This window comes from Pezoporus flaviventris, unplaced genomic scaffold, assembly GCF_033815535.1.
Source record: "Pezoporus flaviventris isolate CSIRO_AGI_PZ_B2104156 unplaced genomic scaffold, CSIRO_AGI_Pfla_v1 ptg000002l, whole genome shotgun sequence".
NCBI classification, from domain to species: Eukaryota; Metazoa; Chordata; class Aves; order Psittaciformes; family Psittacidae; genus Pezoporus; species Pezoporus flaviventris.
In genome coordinates, this window is record NW_026892550.1 from 42,167,983 (window position 1) to 42,188,840 (window position 20,858).

At 36.3% G+C, this 20,858-nt stretch overlaps 1 protein-coding gene and 1 long non-coding RNA gene across 3 annotated transcripts in view; both read right to left on the reverse strand.

The window, feature by feature from the left end:
- Window positions 1-20,858, reverse strand: part of LOC133280945 (uncharacterized) — a 185,943-nt gene that overhangs the window by 102,859 nt on the left and 62,226 nt on the right. The gene's annotated exons all lie outside the window — the stretch shown is intronic.
- The window catches only part of GUCY1A1 (guanylate cyclase 1 soluble subunit alpha 1), a 35,337-nt gene continuing 17,614 nt past the window's right edge, over window positions 3,136-20,858 (reverse strand). For both annotated transcript variants that reach the window (XM_061475923.1, XM_061475928.1), the window contains 8 exons: window positions 17,108-17,516; window positions 14,263-14,324; window positions 12,623-12,681; window positions 10,882-11,591; window positions 8,910-9,395; window positions 8,294-8,437; window positions 5,981-6,135; window positions 3,136-4,160 (listed from right to left, as the gene is read on the reverse strand). In XM_061475923.1, coding sequence (XP_061331907.1) covers window positions 3,959-4,160; window positions 5,981-6,135; window positions 8,294-8,437; window positions 8,910-9,395; window positions 10,882-11,591; window positions 12,623-12,681; window positions 14,263-14,324; window positions 17,108-17,356 — 2,067 coding nt within the window. In that variant the 5' untranslated portion in view covers window positions 17,357-17,516 and the 3' untranslated portion in view covers window positions 3,136-3,958. The remainder of the gene's footprint in view (window positions 4,161-5,980; window positions 6,136-8,293; window positions 8,438-8,909; window positions 9,396-10,881; window positions 11,592-12,622; window positions 12,682-14,262; window positions 14,325-17,107; window positions 17,517-20,858) is intronic.

Below are 20,858 nucleotides of genomic sequence, written 5' to 3' on the forward strand. Positions count from 1 at the left end.
CTAAAGACTGTTGTCACACACATCTTGCAGACTTCTTTAAGAGGTAGAAAAGAAAGTCCTAGCTTTCACTTCAGAAACAGCCTCAAAGTTAAGTTTGGTTCCTGCCAAGCTGACTTCTGATAAACTGGAACAGGACTTTGACAGCAACGTGGTTCTTTGCTATAGGGCAAATAGCCACAAAAATTATTGCTGTAGCAGGAAACAAAAACTTCCCTTCCACTGTTTTTGCAGAACAATGAGCAGGCACAAATATTGGGAGGAGCTACAGCCTGCTAGGTTATAGGATGGGTGGGGTTTGAAAAATGGTCCTCTTGCCAAGATTGAGGAGAAATTCCCCTTAATTATGGTGGCCTTCAGCTGGAAATACTGATTCGACCTCCTGTACTATCTGTTGCAGCCATTTCTGCAGAGAATGCAGAAGAAAATGATGGGAGAAATAAACTGGATTTTGGGTGAGGTCTGAATTCTTCCTTTGTAAGATTTCACGGGAAAATGTAGATCTGTCCTGGGGCTCTATTATCTGTGCACTTCACTGTTCTATCAGTTTCTGTGACTTTGTTTACTTTGGTTTTACACAGTAGTTCAGAAAGAAACCATCAGCTCCACACTAATTGCACTTCCTCAGACACCAGCAATGAGAGTTTCTTTTCAGCATCTCCCTGAAATCTTACCAGGACTTGCCTGCTAAAATAAATATAAACGAAATAAATTCATTTGAATTCTTTTGCTATAGCTTTTACTTTCACTATGTCACTGTTAAGATTCAACGGTCCCACTTGTTATTTCTTTCAAGGGCCATGAACACCTTTGGCAAAGTAATTGCACTATGACAAAATCTATCTTCCATCACATAGTGATGGAATCAGCCCCTCAGAATCTTCATGAACTAATAAAATAAAGGTAAAATAAAAATTCATATAGTAACAAAACTGCTTCTGGACATAATACTAAGGTAATTGTATACTTATATAAACAGCATTGCATCCAAATACAATTTTGTTGTACAATTGTTGTACAATAATGTACAACATACTACTATCCATCAGTTAAAAAACAACTGGTTTATTTCCTTGCAAAATCTCCCAGTACAGCAGAATTTAAATTGCCTTCCTTTTCTTTCAGAGATTTTCTTACTGTCTGATTCCTTTTTTTCCACTGACTTTAAGTGAAAAGATTACTTAAAAAGTGAAAGGACATTGAAGATCCAAGTGAAAAGATTAGTTGAAAATAATTATCCCTTATTAGATACATATTCATTCAGCAAAAGACTTAAAACAGAGGAGCAGCTTCAGTGAGACTTACATTCTAAAGTTATGCTTAAAGCTAAACATAGACTTGTGGTTTTTTTTGCAGAATGAGTCTGAACACAAGTACATTTTAAAGCACTTTTTGAATCATTGCCTTAAATCCATGCCTAAATCCTACTTACTTCCTTGAGATTCAAGTAAGTTGCTTTATGTGTACACGTAAGTGCTTTATCCAGTTTCTTCTCTGAAATAAGGCTGAAGTAGTAAACATGGGAATATTCGGAACTTTTCAGAAAAAACAAAAAAAGTAAATTTAAAAAGATTTCTACAGCAATTCTATCCTAGCTGGTAATGTAGCCTAGTGTGTATTAAAAAAATAGATATAAAAACTAATGTTGGAAGATGAATTTGATCTGTAATCAGATCAGTTATCTGCATTAATACAAAATTATTAATTCACTCTCTTTGGCCTAGGGCACATCTAATTTTACAAATATATACTTAGGAAGGTGTCAAGGACATCCTACTGAATGACAAAGGGACATCATCCAGTCCAGCAATATTCTTTCCTAGGGACAGAACGAAATTCACTACTAAGAGTCCCTCCCATTCGGTAGATATGAAGAAAGAAAGGTTTTTTTTTATTTAAAAACCTATTTGTTTTTCAGCATTCAACAGTTGATGGGGATGGATAAATTCCTACTGACTTCAGTCATTACTGGCTTAACATATGAGCTTACTGAAGAGTCAGTACTCAAATACTCTGACATTTTAAAATCCAGGAGTAGCCCCATGGGACTGCTACTTGCCTCTGGGTATTTATGTCAATAGAACAGAATTTTCCAACCAAAATAATACTGCAAAGATCACTTGCCAAGATTTGCATAGTTCTTGTTTCCTTGAAACACTGCTGTTAAAAATGTTACAAATGCATCTGCTTGTATATGTGCATGTATATGTATGTTGTGTTCAAGAGAGAGATGGGTATATATATAATGTATAGACTTTCAGGTTCCATTTTTGTGTCAAAAAATTATTTCTAAGTGTGTTGGTGGGATATAGGAGACCTCAAGCAATAGCAGGAGTCAATGTTTCAAGTTTTGTTCAAATGCTGACTACAGGAAATCTGAATGAAAATATTCTTTTAAAATGTTCTTTGTGCTAGTTCATTATCAGAATTTTTCCCCAAGCCTTTAATGGTACCTGTTCTGTGTGAGATGGTACATGTTCTGTATGAGTTTCTACTCAGATAAAACACTCAAATAAGAAACTGACACAAAACAGTATATTAAGCTTCAGAATGAACCAGACAAGTTCAGAAAACAAACAGAACGGCACCTTAGTCTAATGTAATTGCTCCCTGTAAATATGCAGAGAGCAAAATCTGATTAAGTGGCAACTAGCTTGAAGAAAGACTTTTATGGCTTGATATGTCTGAACCCAAGAGTTTAAGAGGTTAGAATAATAACTAATAATATTTGAAGCTACTGGAAATATTTGTATGTATGTAAGCAGAGCAGTTCCTCACCCTGCAGCTGGGATCAGAGAAATTTCTGTGCATACGGATCTGCTAGTCTGAGAGGCAGAATCCTAAACTCAGAACTTGCAACTAACTCTACTCCGCCTGTTCTTGAGGCAGACCCTTGAGAGTTCTCCACTCACGTTCCAAGTTTGCAATATGTGTTCATACGTTTTAAAGCATTTTTGTTTACATGTAGATTTCCTTGGCATCTTTAAAGTAAGTATACCATAGGAATTTCAATAACATGTCATACCCACATTGCTGTCCTTGAATAAAGCTCATAGCTTTAAACTAGTGTGCTTCTGTTCCATTTTATACAGTCCCACTGAAATTTCCTTTCGAAGTAAACACTCCAAAGCATGTTTTATTACATATCTTTTTAAGCATTTCAAATTTAAATTACAACAAAAAGAAACCATTTATTGCTCTAATACATAATAGCAAGTGGATATTATTTTTTAAAGTAATTTAAAAACCCCAAGAACTAAAATATTGTTCGATGATTACAGAAACTTTAGTATGATTATACAGTGTTTTAATCTATATTCATTTTATACACAAAGTTCATGAAACAGTAAGCAGCAACTCTGCTAGATATATATATATATATGTATTAGCTACAATTAGCAGCCTGATCCAGAAGATGCTGAGCACCCTCAACATATTGACTCTGATCAGTGTTAGATGTCAGCAGCTTCTACGATGGGGCCCAAAAGATGCACTGGAAGGAGTATGTAATAGCAATGACAGCAATGGATATTTTCTTATGGAATCACTAAGAAAATACATTTGAATAGTCATTGATAAGCACCAGCTCACAACACTGCATTTGGCTGCATCACTTGTACATTACATTTCCTGACACACTGCATGTACAATACATCTAGAATCCTCAGCACAGAGAAAACCAAGAGTTGTTACACAGCACTTACAAATTACCACAGGGAAAATGTAGTTTTTAGTAGCACTTTCAACAGTGAAGTTGCAATATTATTTCAGTGACTATCTTCCTTATGCAAAGGAAAAATAAAAAGTAGTCAGTGACATACTTCCTGAAATTTTAATACTGGCTTTCAGGTGTTAACAACCTAAAGTGCTTTCATGTTTCATACATTTTAAAAAAAATTCAATTTATTAAAAAAAATCAAAATATTTATAAATTTATTTTATACACTTGCGAATATACAGTTTAGTCTATTCCTGTTTCCTCACCCAAAAAATTGGCATTGCCATCTCCCATATCTCTTTTTGGAAACCAAGTCTGTGAGTTTGCTTCTTGAATATAAGCATCCAGAAAATAGCAAATTCCAGGGATATCACTGGGAAAATTAGGTGGAAGCTCTTCTCTTGAGCGAGGCGTGAACACAAAACCTGGATATTCCTTTAACATCCTAGAATAAAGACAAGTCCTCCTGATTAAAAATGAATCAGTCACTAACTGTAATTACAAGTACAGACATTCAGTAATCCTTCATGAAAGTCGGGGCAGAATCTAATTTAAAATTTGTAAGTTATTTACTGAAAATATAGCACCATCAACACTACCACCAGCCCTGTTTACCTGGTAATCTTGATAGCCTATTAACTTATACCAGCACACACAGGAATATTTCCTCTTCTTTTTGTCTTGTCAATGCTTTCCACATAGGTGCTGTTTGTTGTAAATGCTTTCAAAAATTATTTGGTACTGAAAGCTAGCTCACATTTGCACATAAACTGGCACCCTAATTAATGTTTCAACTAATGAAATATTGAAAAGCTTATTAACTATTCAGATCTATTCAGATCCTCTTGCTAGTTCTAGCAATTTTGCTTTTAAACACATGCACCCAGTAAACCCAGTGGTATTCTATATCTGAAACACAAATTGTTAATCTGTAGGGATAAATACCCATGACTGGTATCTAAGTTACCCGTAACTTATATAACAAACCCACAACATAAGATGCCCGTATCTGGTATTTAAGTTTTCAAACAATTACTGCAATATACAGGAACTGTGCAAGGTGCCATAATGTTTTCAATATGTGTTTAGAACTGGTGAAGGAATCAAAATGAAAAAAAAAAAACAACCACTCAACAAGAAGGAGGTTAACACATCATTCGCTCAGGGAAAAAAAACAAACATACCATGATAATAATAGTTTTCTATTTTCTAGGGGCTCAGAGAATGAATTTCAACAGTACACTAATTTCAAATATTCTCTTGAGATGAATACGCAGCCATGCAGAAACCTACTTATGCCACAAGTTATAAGCATGTCATGTGTGGACAAAGTGTCTAAAGGAGAGATGCTGTATTTCCCATGGGAGAGCCTGCTAGCTGTCTTCATAATTATATAGTACACATTACTAAAAATTTCTGATCTCAGTGGGCATGTAGTGACAGGACTAGGGAGAATGGCTTTAAACTGAAAGGTTTACATAAGATATTAGGAAGAAGTTCTTCACTATGAGGGTGGTGAGTCACTGGAGTAGTTGTGTCTGCCACAACTGGTGAAGTTGTTGCTTCCCCATCCCTAGAAGTGTTCCAGGACACATTGGATGGGGGCTCTGAGCAACCTGGTTTAGTGGAGGGTGTCCTTGCTCATGGCAGGTATTTGGAACTAGATGATCTTTAAGGTCCCTTCCAATCCAAACCATTCTATGATTCTGTGATAAACAGTACAGCTGAAGGTCCATACTAAAAAGCTTAAACTCAGTTGAGATCAAGACCCTTATAAACTAAGCCGTGGCATGGCTGATTCATTGCAACCTATGAATTCATCTTCCCTGACTAAAAGAGAATGAAAATGTGTAGGGTTATGTTTAACAGCTCTTCAGCTAGGTTGTATTCTCAAGGGCACTTGCAGCTAGTTTGGCTTCCAGTTCACATTGAAAGCCACAGAGCTCAAAAAGGAGCCAACTATAGTGGGGGGGGGGGGAAGGCAAGAGGTATGCAGCTGCAGGGTAAGAAGAAAAACTGGCCTGGACAGCCCATTTATCTTAAATATAACATCAAAAAATAAAGAAGTATCAGCTTTTGTTTCACCTTTTTTCTTGGTGCTGCTGATTGGATTCTGACTGAAAATAATCATGGTGCATTCATGAGCAATCAGAGAAAAAGGAAAACAGCAGTACTTGGGGCGGGGGCGGGGAGAAGAGAAGGAAGATAATGAACTATTACAGTAACAACTTCAGATGGACATTTTACAGATATGAAGCACTGTACCTGTAAGTTGTTGGGCTGACATTTATTTTTCTAGGTATACTGCAAGATTCAAACTTATTGGCAAGGGTTACATTGTTTCCAAAAAGGCAATAACGGGGCATTTTAACCCCAACAACTCCAGCAAAGACAGATCCAGAATGAAGGCCAATGCGCATCTTTAAATAAAAGACACAAAATAGCATTATTAAGCAAAACAAAATGGTTAAAGACAGTTTTATAAATCCATCCTCTATTAAAAAAATATAATGAGCTACTAATATACATTGAGCTAGTACAGTCTCCTTAAAATGTCTGTATTCTGGTCACCACTGCTTGTGGAGAGGAAACAGCTTGAAGTTTACCTTGCTTTTTGCATTTATATTATGTAATCCTTCACCTGATATGACTGTGATAATGCTGGTGTCTGTGGCAGTATATTGACGTGGAAATATCAGTAGGAATTACTATAATACTTGGATGCTTTCCTGGGAGGAATTACATGATACAATGTTGTTAAACTGGCGACAGTTAATGAATAGTACTTGCTTCACTGTTAAGGTCAGAAAGACAAATCTTAGGGAATAGTAAAGACAATATATATATGCTGTAGTTCCAACTGAACTCTATTGACAAGCTCACACAAACAGTAAATCCCAATCCCTGGGTATGGACTTTTGATAATTAATTATACAGTAGCTGAAACATTTTGATACCTCTTCATTGTAACTCATACTCAGATTTTTGAGTTTTGGTTAGCTGGTGCTACTTTCTGTGTTTTTAGGTTCCTTTTTTTGAGATGTGCTCCTTTTCTTATGCGCATTATACAGATGTAGACATGTTTTTTTTTCAGAATAGCACTCTGACACAATAATGGCAAGATGTCAGGAAGCTTGCACATATACTACATGTGCTACTTTTACATACTAAGAGACTATCATATCATTATGAAGAATTCACAATTTCTAATTTTAAGTGAAAAGCAGAAAAGCCTGCAACAAGAGCAAAATCCACCCACACAGCAAAGATAGCTGAAATAATGTACATCGATATACAAGTCTGATTTAAACTAAGCGGTTTGCAGTCACGCCTTTTTCTTTGACAACTGATACATAAAATGACAGTAGACTGTGTGATATATTTTGTGCTTTGCAAAACAACTAATGCTTTCATAATGCATTTCATTAAAACAGATGCATGCTTTTGTTAAAACCAGAAAGCTTCAGTTTTCTTTACGAAGCTTACAGTAAGTACTTATACAATTTTTTTTTCTCCCTATTTTATTAAAAAATGTAATAGCATTCCTCATTCAAAATTACAGAGGTAGCTTTTTCATGGAAATTATAAACATACTATAATATTGTCAAGATGTTTCCAGATTTCTTAAGCTTAACAATTTGATATTGTGAAATACAAAAAGAACAACATTTATTTATAATATAATACTGCTGTTCTCTGTGATAGATGTAGAGTGTGTAATCCTCTTAATAATCATTTTCTTTGTCTTGGAATACAAATATTCCTTAACCTAAAATCAAAGAAGCCTGAAGTTTTCTAAATGAACAAATGAACAGATAAATGTTAAAAATGAGCAAATGAAAGAAAGACATAATGAACTGAGACACCTGTATTAAAAATAATAGGACCCTACTGCAGGATATTTTAACTCAGAAGAATGTCCACATCATTTATAGGCTTTTCTCTTCTTTTTCTCAGTGAGAGGCGAACCTACATCAAAAGCTCAGTAGATGTATATGTCTTCATTGAAAGGAAGCCACAAATATAACTACCACTGAAACTAACACTTGGCTTTAACAGCACTAACACCATTACCTTATAGTAATGGTGGCTCAGTATCTGGCTGTAAAATAAGAATAGCAACAGAATCCTTTAAAGACGTGTGGATTAGTGCAGTCAGAACAGGTCTTTGATGATTCGTCTTTATACCTGTTACCTCAACACTTAGATATTCTCACTGGGTCTAATTCTGAGAGAGGATTAATCTTCTCATTAGAAAATGTAACAGAATATTCCATGCCACTTGAAAACTTACTGCTAATGAGAGAAGAACTGCAGCACGTCAGTGTGCACCTGTTAATTTCACTGCATTCAAGTTTTTTGGATTGATTTTCAGATCTTTGTTTCATCTTTACCCTTCCACAAAACTTTAATTCATGTAACTCAAAAGATCAGCTTCTCCAGTCGTACACACTTGATTCCCAAATGTGTCTGAGTTAATGCAATGACAAGAAATTTCCTCAAGACAAAAACCCGAATAGCAACTAAACAAACAAAAATGGCTACTTTAACCATATAAAACAGAATAAAATATATGACCTTGATAGGTTCCCCATGGGGAGACACCACCTCATCTGACAGCTCCATCATCTTCAGGGCCATCAGCGCTATTTGAACAGCATGTGTTTCACTTTCTTTGTGTAAACCTCCAGCGACACAGTAGGCATCTCCAATAGTCTCAACCTAAAACAGGCATAGAATCATAGAATAATTATGGTTGGAAAGGACCTTAAGATCATCTAGTTCCAACCCCCCCTGCCATGGGCAGGGACACCTCCCACTAAAACTGCCACCCAAGGCTCTTTGTTCCCTGCTGTTAGACTGTGACACGTAACGGAATAGTCTGTGGGTTCAGTAAGAATTGTACCTACATATTGACTGGGTCTTATTTGTTCTGCTGATTTAAGTCCTGCCCAAATCCTGCAATATCATTCAAAAGGAAAAAATTACACAACTTGTATTTATTGTTTGCTAAAATGCTTTCCTTTAACGGCTGATTCTGTTGATTATTTTTTTTATTAGATCTGTTAAATGTCTTTTTTTATAATGATGGTTAGGGGAAATAAATTTTGGACATCTATTGTCCTTTGTCCAGTTTAGTCTTCCATTTCCCTTTCTGCCCTAGAATCCCATAGAAATGAAATAAATTGTGTACCTTGTAGACATCTAGCTCTCCACATTGGTAATCAAAGCGGGTATACAGCTCATTAAGCATGGTGATAACCTGCATAGGTGAGCACTGGGAACAGATGGCAGTGAATCCCACAATGTCAGAGAAAAGCATTGTGACATTACTAAATTTCTTGGCTTGCACAACTTGTCCCTGCCACAGCTGCTGAGCAACCTCTCCAGGAAAAATTGAAAACAGAAGATCTACGGTCTTCTTCTTTTCTTCTTCAAGGGCTTGATGGGCCTGCTCAAGGGTTGCCTTTAGCTTTCCTAACCTCTTCTTTAGTCCATCCTGAGCTCTGGCCTGCTCCCCTATCAGAACAACATCTCTCAATGCATTGTGAATGGGAATATCTGAGAGGTACAATCCACGTCCTGTAAAATCTTCTAGTCTATCCACACAAGGAGATCCCAGGAATAGGATGGCACTGGATTCAAAAATATAGATCATCTGCCCTTTAAGATCCATTACCTGAAACAGTTAAAGAAACAAGAATTCATGCAAAACATGCATGGCAGTGGTTTAGAAACAAGTTTTAGAAGAAATACATTTGTCTTAAACCTAGGAAAATGAGACTGGTCCATAGTCCCTATATTTTCAGTTAGTGGCTTAAGAGAAAACATAGGGTGCTAAATCATAGGGCTATCAAATAAGTTTATTTTGCTTGAGCCTTCTGGTACGAAAGTTAAGACCACAACTTAAACATCTAATTGTGTTTGAGTATCAGTATCCGTTTTAGCTCAGGAAGGAAAGAAAAACAAAAAGAATTTTGTGTATTTTCACCAACTGATAAACTGTTAATGACTATAGTGGCCTCTCAATTTCTGCTAATAGCTCTAGTAGTTTCGTTCATGCACTACTTTCTTTGTAAGATACAGTGAGAAAATCTGCTTCAGTTTTATCACAGGATGTTCAGTACTCGCTGCAATTTAAAACTAAAGGCATAAATGGCAGAAATACCCCATTTTAATCATCTAAAAAAAGCAAAATATTTTGTGTGAAGTGTTTATATGTCCCTTCTGTATTCAGTTGTGTAATGCGCAAGGTGCTGCAAAACTCTGCTTAACGTTGCTTGAAAGATCATTTTTTCAAGAAAACCTGTTACATGCTAACAGAGATTTGTGGATTTAAATACATGCAAATGGAACTCAGAGTCTACTACCCCTTGTAATCATTAAACTGTTTCCTAGTGCAGAAATGGATCTGAGACAAAGTAACTGTTCAGTGCTACATTTTTTCCCACTTCAGTAATAACTGAGTGAAACCTTTATTACTGTTCTTCATTTAAATTCTTGGAGTGCTGAGACTGAACAGCTAATTCATCCTGGAGTACCTCAGGTGTATATAAGATGGAATTCATCTGAGAGGCAGTGATGAATAAAACCAGTCATTGAATATTCAATATTTTTTACTGTCCCAGGTCATTTGCCACAGACCCAGCTTCAGCAGAAAGCAAGTAATCCCATCAGCTGAAACTAAGTGGGACCTTTGGTGATTGTTTCTGATGAAAACATCAAAATATCAAAGCTGCCAAAATACCAAAGGGTGAATGAGCACAAGAAATGCCTACATCTTTCCCCAAACCACAGAACTGTTGTTTCCACATGATTGAGGGGCACTTTGGGAAAGCTTTCCCTGCCACTGCCTTTGTGTTGGAAATGCCCTTATTCTCAACAGCATAGCCTGTCATTTGCTTTATCTCAATTTACTGACTTAATCTCAGTATTTTTTTTTTATAAAATCAAGTTAACAGTCAGATTTTACTTGTCCTAAAGCAGAGTTTTGACTGAATATTCGCTTCACAAGCTGAATTACATTACGGCGCTCAATAAATCACTGTTCTTCAGTTGTATTGTATGTAAACAATGCAAAGTGCACTATGTTCAGTGGCTATTTTCACTCTTACCTGTAGAAACCAAACTTCTCACAGAAGTAATGATTATAAAAAGTCTCTTACCATGGATGATTTCATATCAGTATTATCCCATCTTCTGACTCTTACAGTAAACTGCATATTTAGCATTGTCATTATTCCACTAAACGTGCAGCTTACTTTCGGGGTAAGAATTTCAAAATACTCTTCAAAATTGGGCTTAGCTTGAAGTTCTCGCCTGGTCAAAAGTCTTTTTATCCCATTTCCAATCTGAAGAACTGACATATCCTTGTCGAACATAAAATGAAATGGGAAAGTCTTACAGAACATAGAGGCAGGAATCACAAGTGAAGACTGTGGTTTACATGGAGATAAGGAAGGTTTTGTACTTTTGACTTGTATAGAGTACAGCAAATAAGGCTGATTAGCAAACTCAGTGCAGTCATTATGGAAACAAGGAGGCATGAGCATCACTTCCACCTCAGTTTCATATAAAACATGAGCTGCCGCTTTAATAATACCAGATAGAATAAGACTTGTGATTTTCTTAGGAAAGAAATAATACACATTTAAGAAGTCCTGATCTTTCTCCAGGCATAATATGGAAGCATCTTCAAGTCTGTCCTTTTTTCCTGCTTCTTGGCTGTGGCCACTCTGCTTCAGCAGAGTGGTGAAACTATTCAAGAAGTCCTTAAGGGTTCCTCCAATAACACCTAATATGTGTTCATCCTCTTCATAGCATATTTTGAATAGCTCTTCACCAAGGGACTCCCGTAGAGTCTCCACAGGAACACCTGCATGGAATCACATTTTAGTCAGAACTGCACTCATCACACTGAATCGCAGGCTAACCTCCACTAGACCAAATCAAATTAGCAATATCCTTCCCTGATCCAGCAAGGTCACCTGAGGGCCCTCTCTTTTAGGAGTCCTGCTGTAACCAAAGACATACTCGTGGTGTCCGCATAACAGGGAGACAACAGGCTGTAGTTTGGAAAGATCCAAGACTCATGTTCTTTGTCAAGATGTAGACAGAACGAATGCACATTTTGGCACAGGATTTAACCCAGTTCCCTTAGCTCAATATAAAAAATTAAAATAAGAATTTAAAAACTTAAAACAAGAACACAAAGGAAGAATAAAATAGGATCTGTGCACCCACACAGATACAAGTACTATGCCTGATCCAATAAATTAAATGACCCTAGGAATACTCTGGGACACTGAGGCCAGTTGGCACAGCACAGCTCACATTTTTGCTAGAAAATTTGTTTTAACAGCACAGCTGCAAGCAGACTGATGGTTGGGAATTTTCCAACTCCCCAACTGTTACTGGGAATCATTTGGAAAAGTGTTATCTGTCACAGGCCAACTGCGTGCCAGGACCAGCTTAACAGTTCAAGTGTACAAAAACCCATGTTTCCGTTTCCTGGAAATGTTAATTTACTATTACAGATGTAGCCAGAGAGTTCCGTATTGCAAATTACAGCAGTTCTCTTCCAACAGACTACAGTCGTTCAGAAGAAAAGGATCAGTGTAAGACTGTAACTTACTACTGAATATATGTTTCAACTCCTTCTAGATGTTGGGTTTTAGGGGTAGATGATTCTATGGCATCTCAAACTTGGGAAACTGTTAGTTGCAGAGATCCCAGTTCAGCCTCTGTGTTGCCAGCATCACTGAAGCCCTTACATGGAGGAAATTATTTCTTAGTAGCAACCCTAATTTATATATACATATGTTATTTTATATACATGATAGCTGAAACCGAGACAATAATATATATATGTGTTTTTATACATATTATTAAATGAGATTATATTACCTGCTGCATTAGCATGATCACTGATTATTTTTTCAAAATCTTCTCTATCCCCAGTTTTTCTGTAAAGATCATAAAAATAAAATAAATACTATGAAAGTCAAGACAAACCTTGTAAAAAATAGGAAGTAATGGCAGTTACCTACCCTGTCTTTAATGTGTATCAACTAAGCCTTGCTGATCAAATAGGCAGTTATTCATTAATTCAAAATAGGGTCTTGGTAGGATCTTAGATTATCCCGTGTATTTGTGATAAGTTAAAGTCTTAGTGGTTTGAGCTCAGATACGGATTGAGGCCAAATGCTATGGCCCACCATTGATTAAAAACTCTTAGGTTGCAACAGTCCTGTTTTTTCATTTGGTTAAGGTTTTTTGCTTGAAGCCACAACTAAATTTCATAACACATTTTATAATATAAATGGAATTTATATTCAAGCATTTATTTTAATTACATTGTGTTCAATTCAAAAGAGATGAGAGGGCATTTCTGTTTTGAGAGGAAATACCAGTAATATCTATAAACTTCAAAATGATTTTTTCATTGGTAGTAATTCAGATTCTGTGATACAAAACTGCATCCCTCTGAGGTCAATAAACATCTACCTGAATACCCAAACCACAGTGATGAGAAGAACATTAGATTAACCTGCATATAAGCGATAAGCTTTTGGTGCATGCTTTCTGGGTTTCTTCGTTTGAAATATTGTTGATGTATTTATGTGCAAAAGCAGTACAGATATTTAGATCTGTTTTACATTTGTATTACTGCATCATTCAGAATAGCACAATACTTTTAGGTTTCAAACTACTACGCCAGGAAGCAACACATAATTAACGATGGGGAAAACACTCATAGCAATATGCCAGTCAGTAATTGCAATGCACATATGACCAGCTATCTTTGGTTCAGTCTATGCATGTAAACTGCTTTGAAAATATCAAGTATAATTTAAAAGATACATTGCAATTATCTGTTCTTATCATGGGGAGCAATAGTGTAGTTTTCAGCTTTGTTTTGTTCTCCACTTTTTTTTTCATTCAATAAATTGAATCCCCAGCATGTAACAAGATGCTAAGAAATTCTCACTCCCTGAGAGGCTCAGATGATTAATACTGGGTTAGTACTAAGGAGTGCTGAAAATCAAGGTGAGTTCCTCAGAAACAGAAACAAGAAGCCAAGTGAGCCCAGCGAAAACATGTATGTCAGTATGTGTAGCATATCATTGTTCAGAAGCCATTTTTTTTTTTTTTTAATAGTAACTGTTTGCATTTAAAAATCTTTTTCTGGGATCTTAGAAGCATTGGGACAGATCTATATACAAGTGCATCTACCTTTCCATTTATGCCTGACTAGTCTCTGACTTCCTCCAAAACACCTGCGCATTCTTCACAGTTGTTGCCTTTCTCCCTGCACAAATGGCTAAATTTGCTCATTAACTTTATGAGTAATATAAATGTTTGTGAATATTTTTAAATAAAATCATTATTAACTTACATTACATGAAATGTTACACACCAGTAGGACACAATAACTGAAAACAGATTCCAGAATCCTGATTCCCAATTAGCACTCCAGCCCTTATGAACTGTCTGCAAAACAATTTTGCAGTGAAGTGAATTTGAAACCCATTACACATACATACCTGTTTTCTTTTATTTTGTGTTTTGCGAGTGTCCTCTGAAGTGCAAGATTTAGTCTTTCAAACTGGGGAACAAAAAAAGGTATGTTGATTAAATGTAATTGCTGAAAATTTAATCATAACATTTTCATACAGAGAAGAATTACTTCACTGTCCTTGGGGCTAATATCCCAAGTGTTTTACTGTGAGGGTTGTGAGACACTAGAACAGGTTGCCCAGTGAAGTCGTGAATGCTCTATCCCTGGCAGTGTTCAAGGCCAGGTTGGACAGAGTCTTAGGTGACATGGTTTAGTGTGTGGTGTCCCTGCCCATGGCAGGGGGGTTGGATCTAGATGACCTTAAGGTCCTTTCCAACCCTAACTATTCTGTGATCCTCTGTTTCTAACAGAAAAGATAGTCATATTCTGCATTATGCCCAGAACAAAACAGTAAAAAGTAGCTCTTCTACATAGTAACTTTTCTTGGAATATTAAGAGTTATTTTTTTCAGGACAATTTTCAGAAGTGCAAAGATTGAAATTGCAAAAGGTAACAGAGTTTCAAATGCAGCTATAAAAGATCAATACAGCATTCTGTGCTTCAGATTACCTCATTTTCTTATTTCAAGACTACAGCATTTCAAGACAATGTTAGAATAATTTATTTTATATTTGTACAAAAAGAATAATTTTGGCTATGTATGCTGCAAAACTAAATATCCTCCAGATGAAAATCTAGTCACTGTAGATAACCTTTGTAAGAGGATTCCACAATAAAAGACCCTTTAGAGTACCATGAAGATTTATTTATCTTAATTTACCTCAATCCCATGGTTCCATATTCTTCCTGTAGTTCCTAATTGGAAGAGATAGAATACTTTCCAAACATGCATATTTCAAATTGCTGGGGCCAGTAAAGCTGTCTTATGTGTGTAGTTTCTGATCACTTGAAATTCAAACTTCCATAAAGACAGGGTCGTAGACTAGTGTCATGACACAATTTGGCTGTGGGGCTTGCTGTAGTCTGTTTTTTCTTTGGTTCTCATTCCCTGAAGAAACTAGCATTTTCTATTCCATCCTTTCTGTATTTTGAAAAGGAAAGTCTGCACACTCAAAGAAAATACCATGCATTTTGAAGAATAGGCAGTATATTCGGGAGACTTTTTCCAAGCAAAAATCTAAACTGAGTAACTTTTCTACCATGTATATGAACACAATGTACACAATGTCTGCATATAAACTGGTACAGTAAGTGGAATACCTTCCAATTCATTACTTACCAAAGTCACCTGTATTTCTGTAAACACCCAAAGAAGTAAATCTAACAATAACACATACCACACTATCTCAGATTTAATCAAAAGTTATTCTGGATGTGCTATGTCCTGGACTTCCACGCACAACTCACTTTTTCACGGGGAGTCCCTGAATCAACTGGGGCCATAATGTGGCCCCTGTAAAGTTTCCAATTTATAAAGATTATGTTAATTACTGATTGTTAAGTAAGGCACTGTAAAGTATCAAAGCAATGAAAAGTTATGTTCTGAAATAAGCAAAACCCTTCTACAGAGAACTGGGACTGGCAAGCTGATCAGGACTCCAAATCAGCATGAGGACAGATTACTATACTTGGACAAAGTTCCAATGAATATGACTTGAATAACTGGAAATAGCAGTGACAGTAATCTTGAAATTCAGTAGCTCCTGGGGTAAACGGTCATAACATTCTTGACTTTGCCAAGCTTTTGTCGCAGCTGATGTACTAGCTTATTGGGATTATGTAATAAACAGCTGCATGTATCTATACTACTCTTTAAATTAAAAAAAACCTCGCGGTTATTTCGTTAAGAAACCCAGCAACAACTATATACTAAAGAAGCAATACAGCAATGCTGACACCACAGAAAGGGTCCTTCGCCAGCTCATTCTTGAGTTAAAGGTCTTTTCCTTTATGTATGGAAAGGTCAGTTTAAAGGGATGAATTTCTTCTGTAAATGCAGCAGAGGTGAAAGGGCGTCTATCAAAAAATGTATGTAGAGTTTTAGTGAAAGAGTAATAGATGAAGAGTTGTGAAAACAGATCTGAAAACAGATTTAACAAAACTCCAGCACTTTTTAGTAAGGAACACTGAATGTACAAACAATAGAATTGTAATTAAATGAGTATACAGACTTGGCCATTTGCCATTTGCAGCCCCAATATATCACAGACAGTTCCTTCACACTTTCAACAGAATCTGAGGCAAGCCCAAGTGTTGAATATTATGAAGCTGCATTTTTCGTGTTCTTTTTACAGAAATAAACTATATTTATCTCCACTCAAGCAAACCATTGTGCATGCACTGTATCTGTTTTCAGTTGAGTTGAGCAGAGACATAAGAATACCTTTGTGGTAAACATAGAGGGTTTTAAAAATAGTATGGCAGGAGGTTAGCATCACGGCACATGAAAACAGCTCTTTTAATTTTAATGCACTTAGCAGTATGGATTCACTTGAACTGATGAGGTGACCACATAATTTACATAATTAGGTAACACGGCAGAGTTTCTCTAATTGCATCTCTAAAGCAAAATAAATGGCTACAGAAATACATGGATTTTAAAGGAATAATTAAAATGATGAATGGAATGTTGCCAATACAAGGCAAAGCTATAGGGAAATACAGTGGAAAGGATGGTGTGTACAAAACTGATTGTGGCAAAATTGTATCCAGAAGGAATGGAAGAGGATGAAATGAGGATTTAAACTATACAGAACTACACAGGAACACAAACTCTGTAGTCAAAAGACTTCCTAAAGTCTGGCATAAAATGCTTTTTTAGTATTTATAACTGAATGCTATTACAGTATTATTATGCAGGATCTGTTTACCTCAGGAAAGATCAGTTTGCAGATGCTTTCAGTTAATGTGTGCAGGTACACTCTACTTCTGCTTGTTTTCCTTTGTGGAAGGTTTCCGTGAGCATCTTTTTCATGGACTTCTTTGCAGATGGGCAAAGCTGCTCTAGAGCTGTTTTCTGCACAATCCTTGTCACACTCCTCAGTAATGTGACTTTGAGTCAGTAAGGAGAAAGGACATTCCCCTGTGATCTTCAAGTCTTTCAGTTTTGTACAGAACATACTGTACGAAGTCTCTCCTTTGAGATTCAGTACTTGGCTTTGTGTTTAATGGTTCTCTTCTGTTACCAGCAAGCGCAGAAGATGCCAGAATAGTAGATAGGGCAACCGCTGTGGAAGATTATTGGTAGCTATAAATCACCACAGGAACAAATGTATGCCCCTGCAAAACAAGAGGAAAGAAAAGAAAAATTAAAAACATTTATTTTCTCTTTTAAATTCCCATGATATGCTAGTTTTATCCTATGTGCATTACAACAATGGCTTTTTCTAGGACCTTGCTTAGGAAAGCATTTAAGCTCATGTGGCATTTTAAGTATATAATCCCTACTGACTTCAGTGAATCAGGTAATTAAAGTTGCGTGCATGGATAAGTTCTTGGCTGAATTTGGGCTCTAGTGATTAAGGCAGAGAAGTTGCTTTATCTGATGTATCTTTCATCACATTGATGGATGAAGCTTCTGAAACAGTAGAGAACAAAATTCTAATGAGAAAACCTTTTAAATTCTTCATAAGCAGCTATTAAAAACTACGTGATATGGCACAATGAAAATGATTTGTTATGGATACTTAAATTTCAATTTACTTGATGCCCAAGACAGCCTTTCTGTATCAGAGAGATGTATAACTAAAGTTAGTACTTGTACTTCTGGAATAGAAAACCATCCAAGACCAAAGGTTAGCACATTGGGTAAAAGCCACTGACTGATGACAACTACCCTAATGGGAATTTGACCACATAAGTGGCTTGGAAACACCAAGGGATTTTTGTGCTTTTGAAGGTAATACCTTTCAAACAACACATTTAAATAAAAAAAAAAAAAATTCTGAAATTCTCATTTTAATAATTTTAATAATAAACGTTTGTTACATGTATTTCAGGCTGAATATTAAAAATATTCTTCCATTAAGGGCTTTATTTTCTATTAAGTGTATTTGATTGAATCAGATCCTCTCATCCTCATATAATACTCGAACAAGAGAGCTTTTGGCTGCTCTGGGAGAAGCTGATTTGTCTCTCTGGAGATATGGTATGGTAACTCTTTCTTTCAGAGGCACTATGGCTTTAATCAGCCTGTGAACCACACCGCTTATTTCTGCCCCTGAGACACCCAAAGGGCTTTTAGGGTCACACAGCAACTGTACCAGGGTTAAAAATAACTAATTCCCTGATACAGGTTATGAGCTGCTTCTTTTGAAACAGCTGGAATAAATGGCACAGCAGAGGAGTGCTGTAGACCCAGCACAAGTAGCATGAATACAAGGAGAAACAGGACGAAGCTACTTTGGACCTCATGCTGCAGAAAAATACTTGGCAGAAAAGGCTCTTTTAAAGCACACTGTAATACTGATGGTGTTAGACCAGCTTCTAGTGGACATCTATCAGAATTATTAATGTATTATTTTAAGAATCAATAAACACAATGCTAAGAACAAGAGGTTGAAAAATGTTTACATAACATTCTATATTTCTGATTTCAGTTTTTTCATAGAAACTAGTTTGTTTTCACTGCATGGACATTAGTAATGCTTTATTTTTTTATTACTGAATACTGTTGTGCAGCAAATGAGGCAGTGAAAAATTTCCAGCGAGAACCACACTTTCAATACATAAATATATGCAACACTTTATAACGTAAGCACATTATATACATGTAAAAGTACTTTTATTCAGGAGCTATTATATAACCTTGCATTACTTTACATTACTTAACGTTTGTATTACTAAACAAGAAAACTATTTTTCTGTTTCTAGAAGACAATAATCTGGAATTACTTGGGGGTTCAATTCCATGATAGCATGTTGCATTTTAATTAAATTACATTTGATGTGGTAGCTAGCTAGAATCTGAAGGAAGTGATGCCATTATTTTACACTTGGAAAACCTGCAACCTTCACAAGCTGCCAAGTGGGAAGGAGAGGTCCCAGAAGAAGATTTTGTGCCAGGACTTCTGTTCAGGGGCAAAATGGGCACTGATGTCCAGTCAAAGCTGATGGACATGTACCTACTGTGTCTGCAGTTTCTTTCTGCAGTACAGCCTGCCACCCTTTGTGCCACAGGACACTCGCATTCAACCTCTTCCAGCCCTGGAGGGGACTAGAATTTATTCCCTTGCTCTGAAAATGACTCTGCGCCCCTTCCAATCGCAGTTTACGACAAAATCATCACTGATATGCAAGAAAGTGGCAATCCCTAGTAATAATACTGTTGTACAAAACCAGTAGCATTAACATACAGATCTTTAAATTCCAAATAATGATGACACAGTTCCTAAGGAAAGCTTCCTACAGAACCATTTTTCTAGGTACCCTGATGTTCTTGTTTTCCCAGAAACAAATGGGATGGTCCTTTGTGAACATTTATCCCAGTTCAAAACCAGTATCAACAATTTTCAAGCAGTGAGCAATTCAAACCTCTTGCTGACCTCTGCAATGGCAAGACCCCCTTAATCACATCTTTAGAGAAACAAACTGGAAAACCTAATTCTATGACCTTCAGAGGATTCAAATACTGAAAAAAAAACAAACCAAAACGAAAAAAAAGAAAAGCCAAACCAAACCAAAACTCTCCTGCATGTACTAGGTCTTCCTTTATTAAAACACCAACTTTGTATCTGGTATCCTAAGTACATCTTGCCCTTAATATATTAACTAAAATTCAGGACAAAAACGTCTACTGTGTTATAGGGAAACCTGTCTCACTCAAACAGTAATTAGACAGTGTTTTTTAAGGTCTGACAGGAGAAAGACAATGAATCACCAGTGTAGAGTCTACAGAAGGAATTCCAACAGTATAATGGACCTTAAAAAGATAGAAGAAAGATGGCACACACCACAGGTTAAGTCTGACATTTGCAGCTGTGTTTCAAGAATGAGGAACAGCAGCCCTCCCTTTGTTCACAGTGTTTAAAGACATTTTCTAATCATAACAAAAAAATATTAGGAAACATGGGAAAAGTTTCTGGGTTTAATTCCTCTCCAAATACGCTTTGAGAGATCTCATCCCAGGGGAGCAGCAGTGTTTCATGTGAATTCTCCATCACTGCCATATTAATTGATGTCATATTTACCTTGGGAAGCAAATTTAAAATTAAAATTAAATAATCTCCTGTGAGATCAAACTACAAGCGACCAATTTATTCAGTGCCTGGCTGAATGCAACATGGCACTGTGCCACTCAGAAAAATGAAGATGACTTTACATAGTATAGTCATAGCAGCAGAATAACTTGAGGGCTCAAAATGCTTTGTGCAAACATTTCATTGTACTTTTCCATCTATACTTGTCATAAGGCCAAAATGCCTTCCTGTATGCTTATTTTTACTAGTTGCTTTTGAATATTTACCTCTGCTAGAACATTTCCTTGACAGGGCCATGAAATACAGTGCAATTAATCAACCGTACATAAACCCCCCCTAATATTAATACAGCCATTTATAAGAATCACCACTTGTTAACAGTAGCTAATGATGGTTTATAATCTTAGCTTATGGATATGGCACA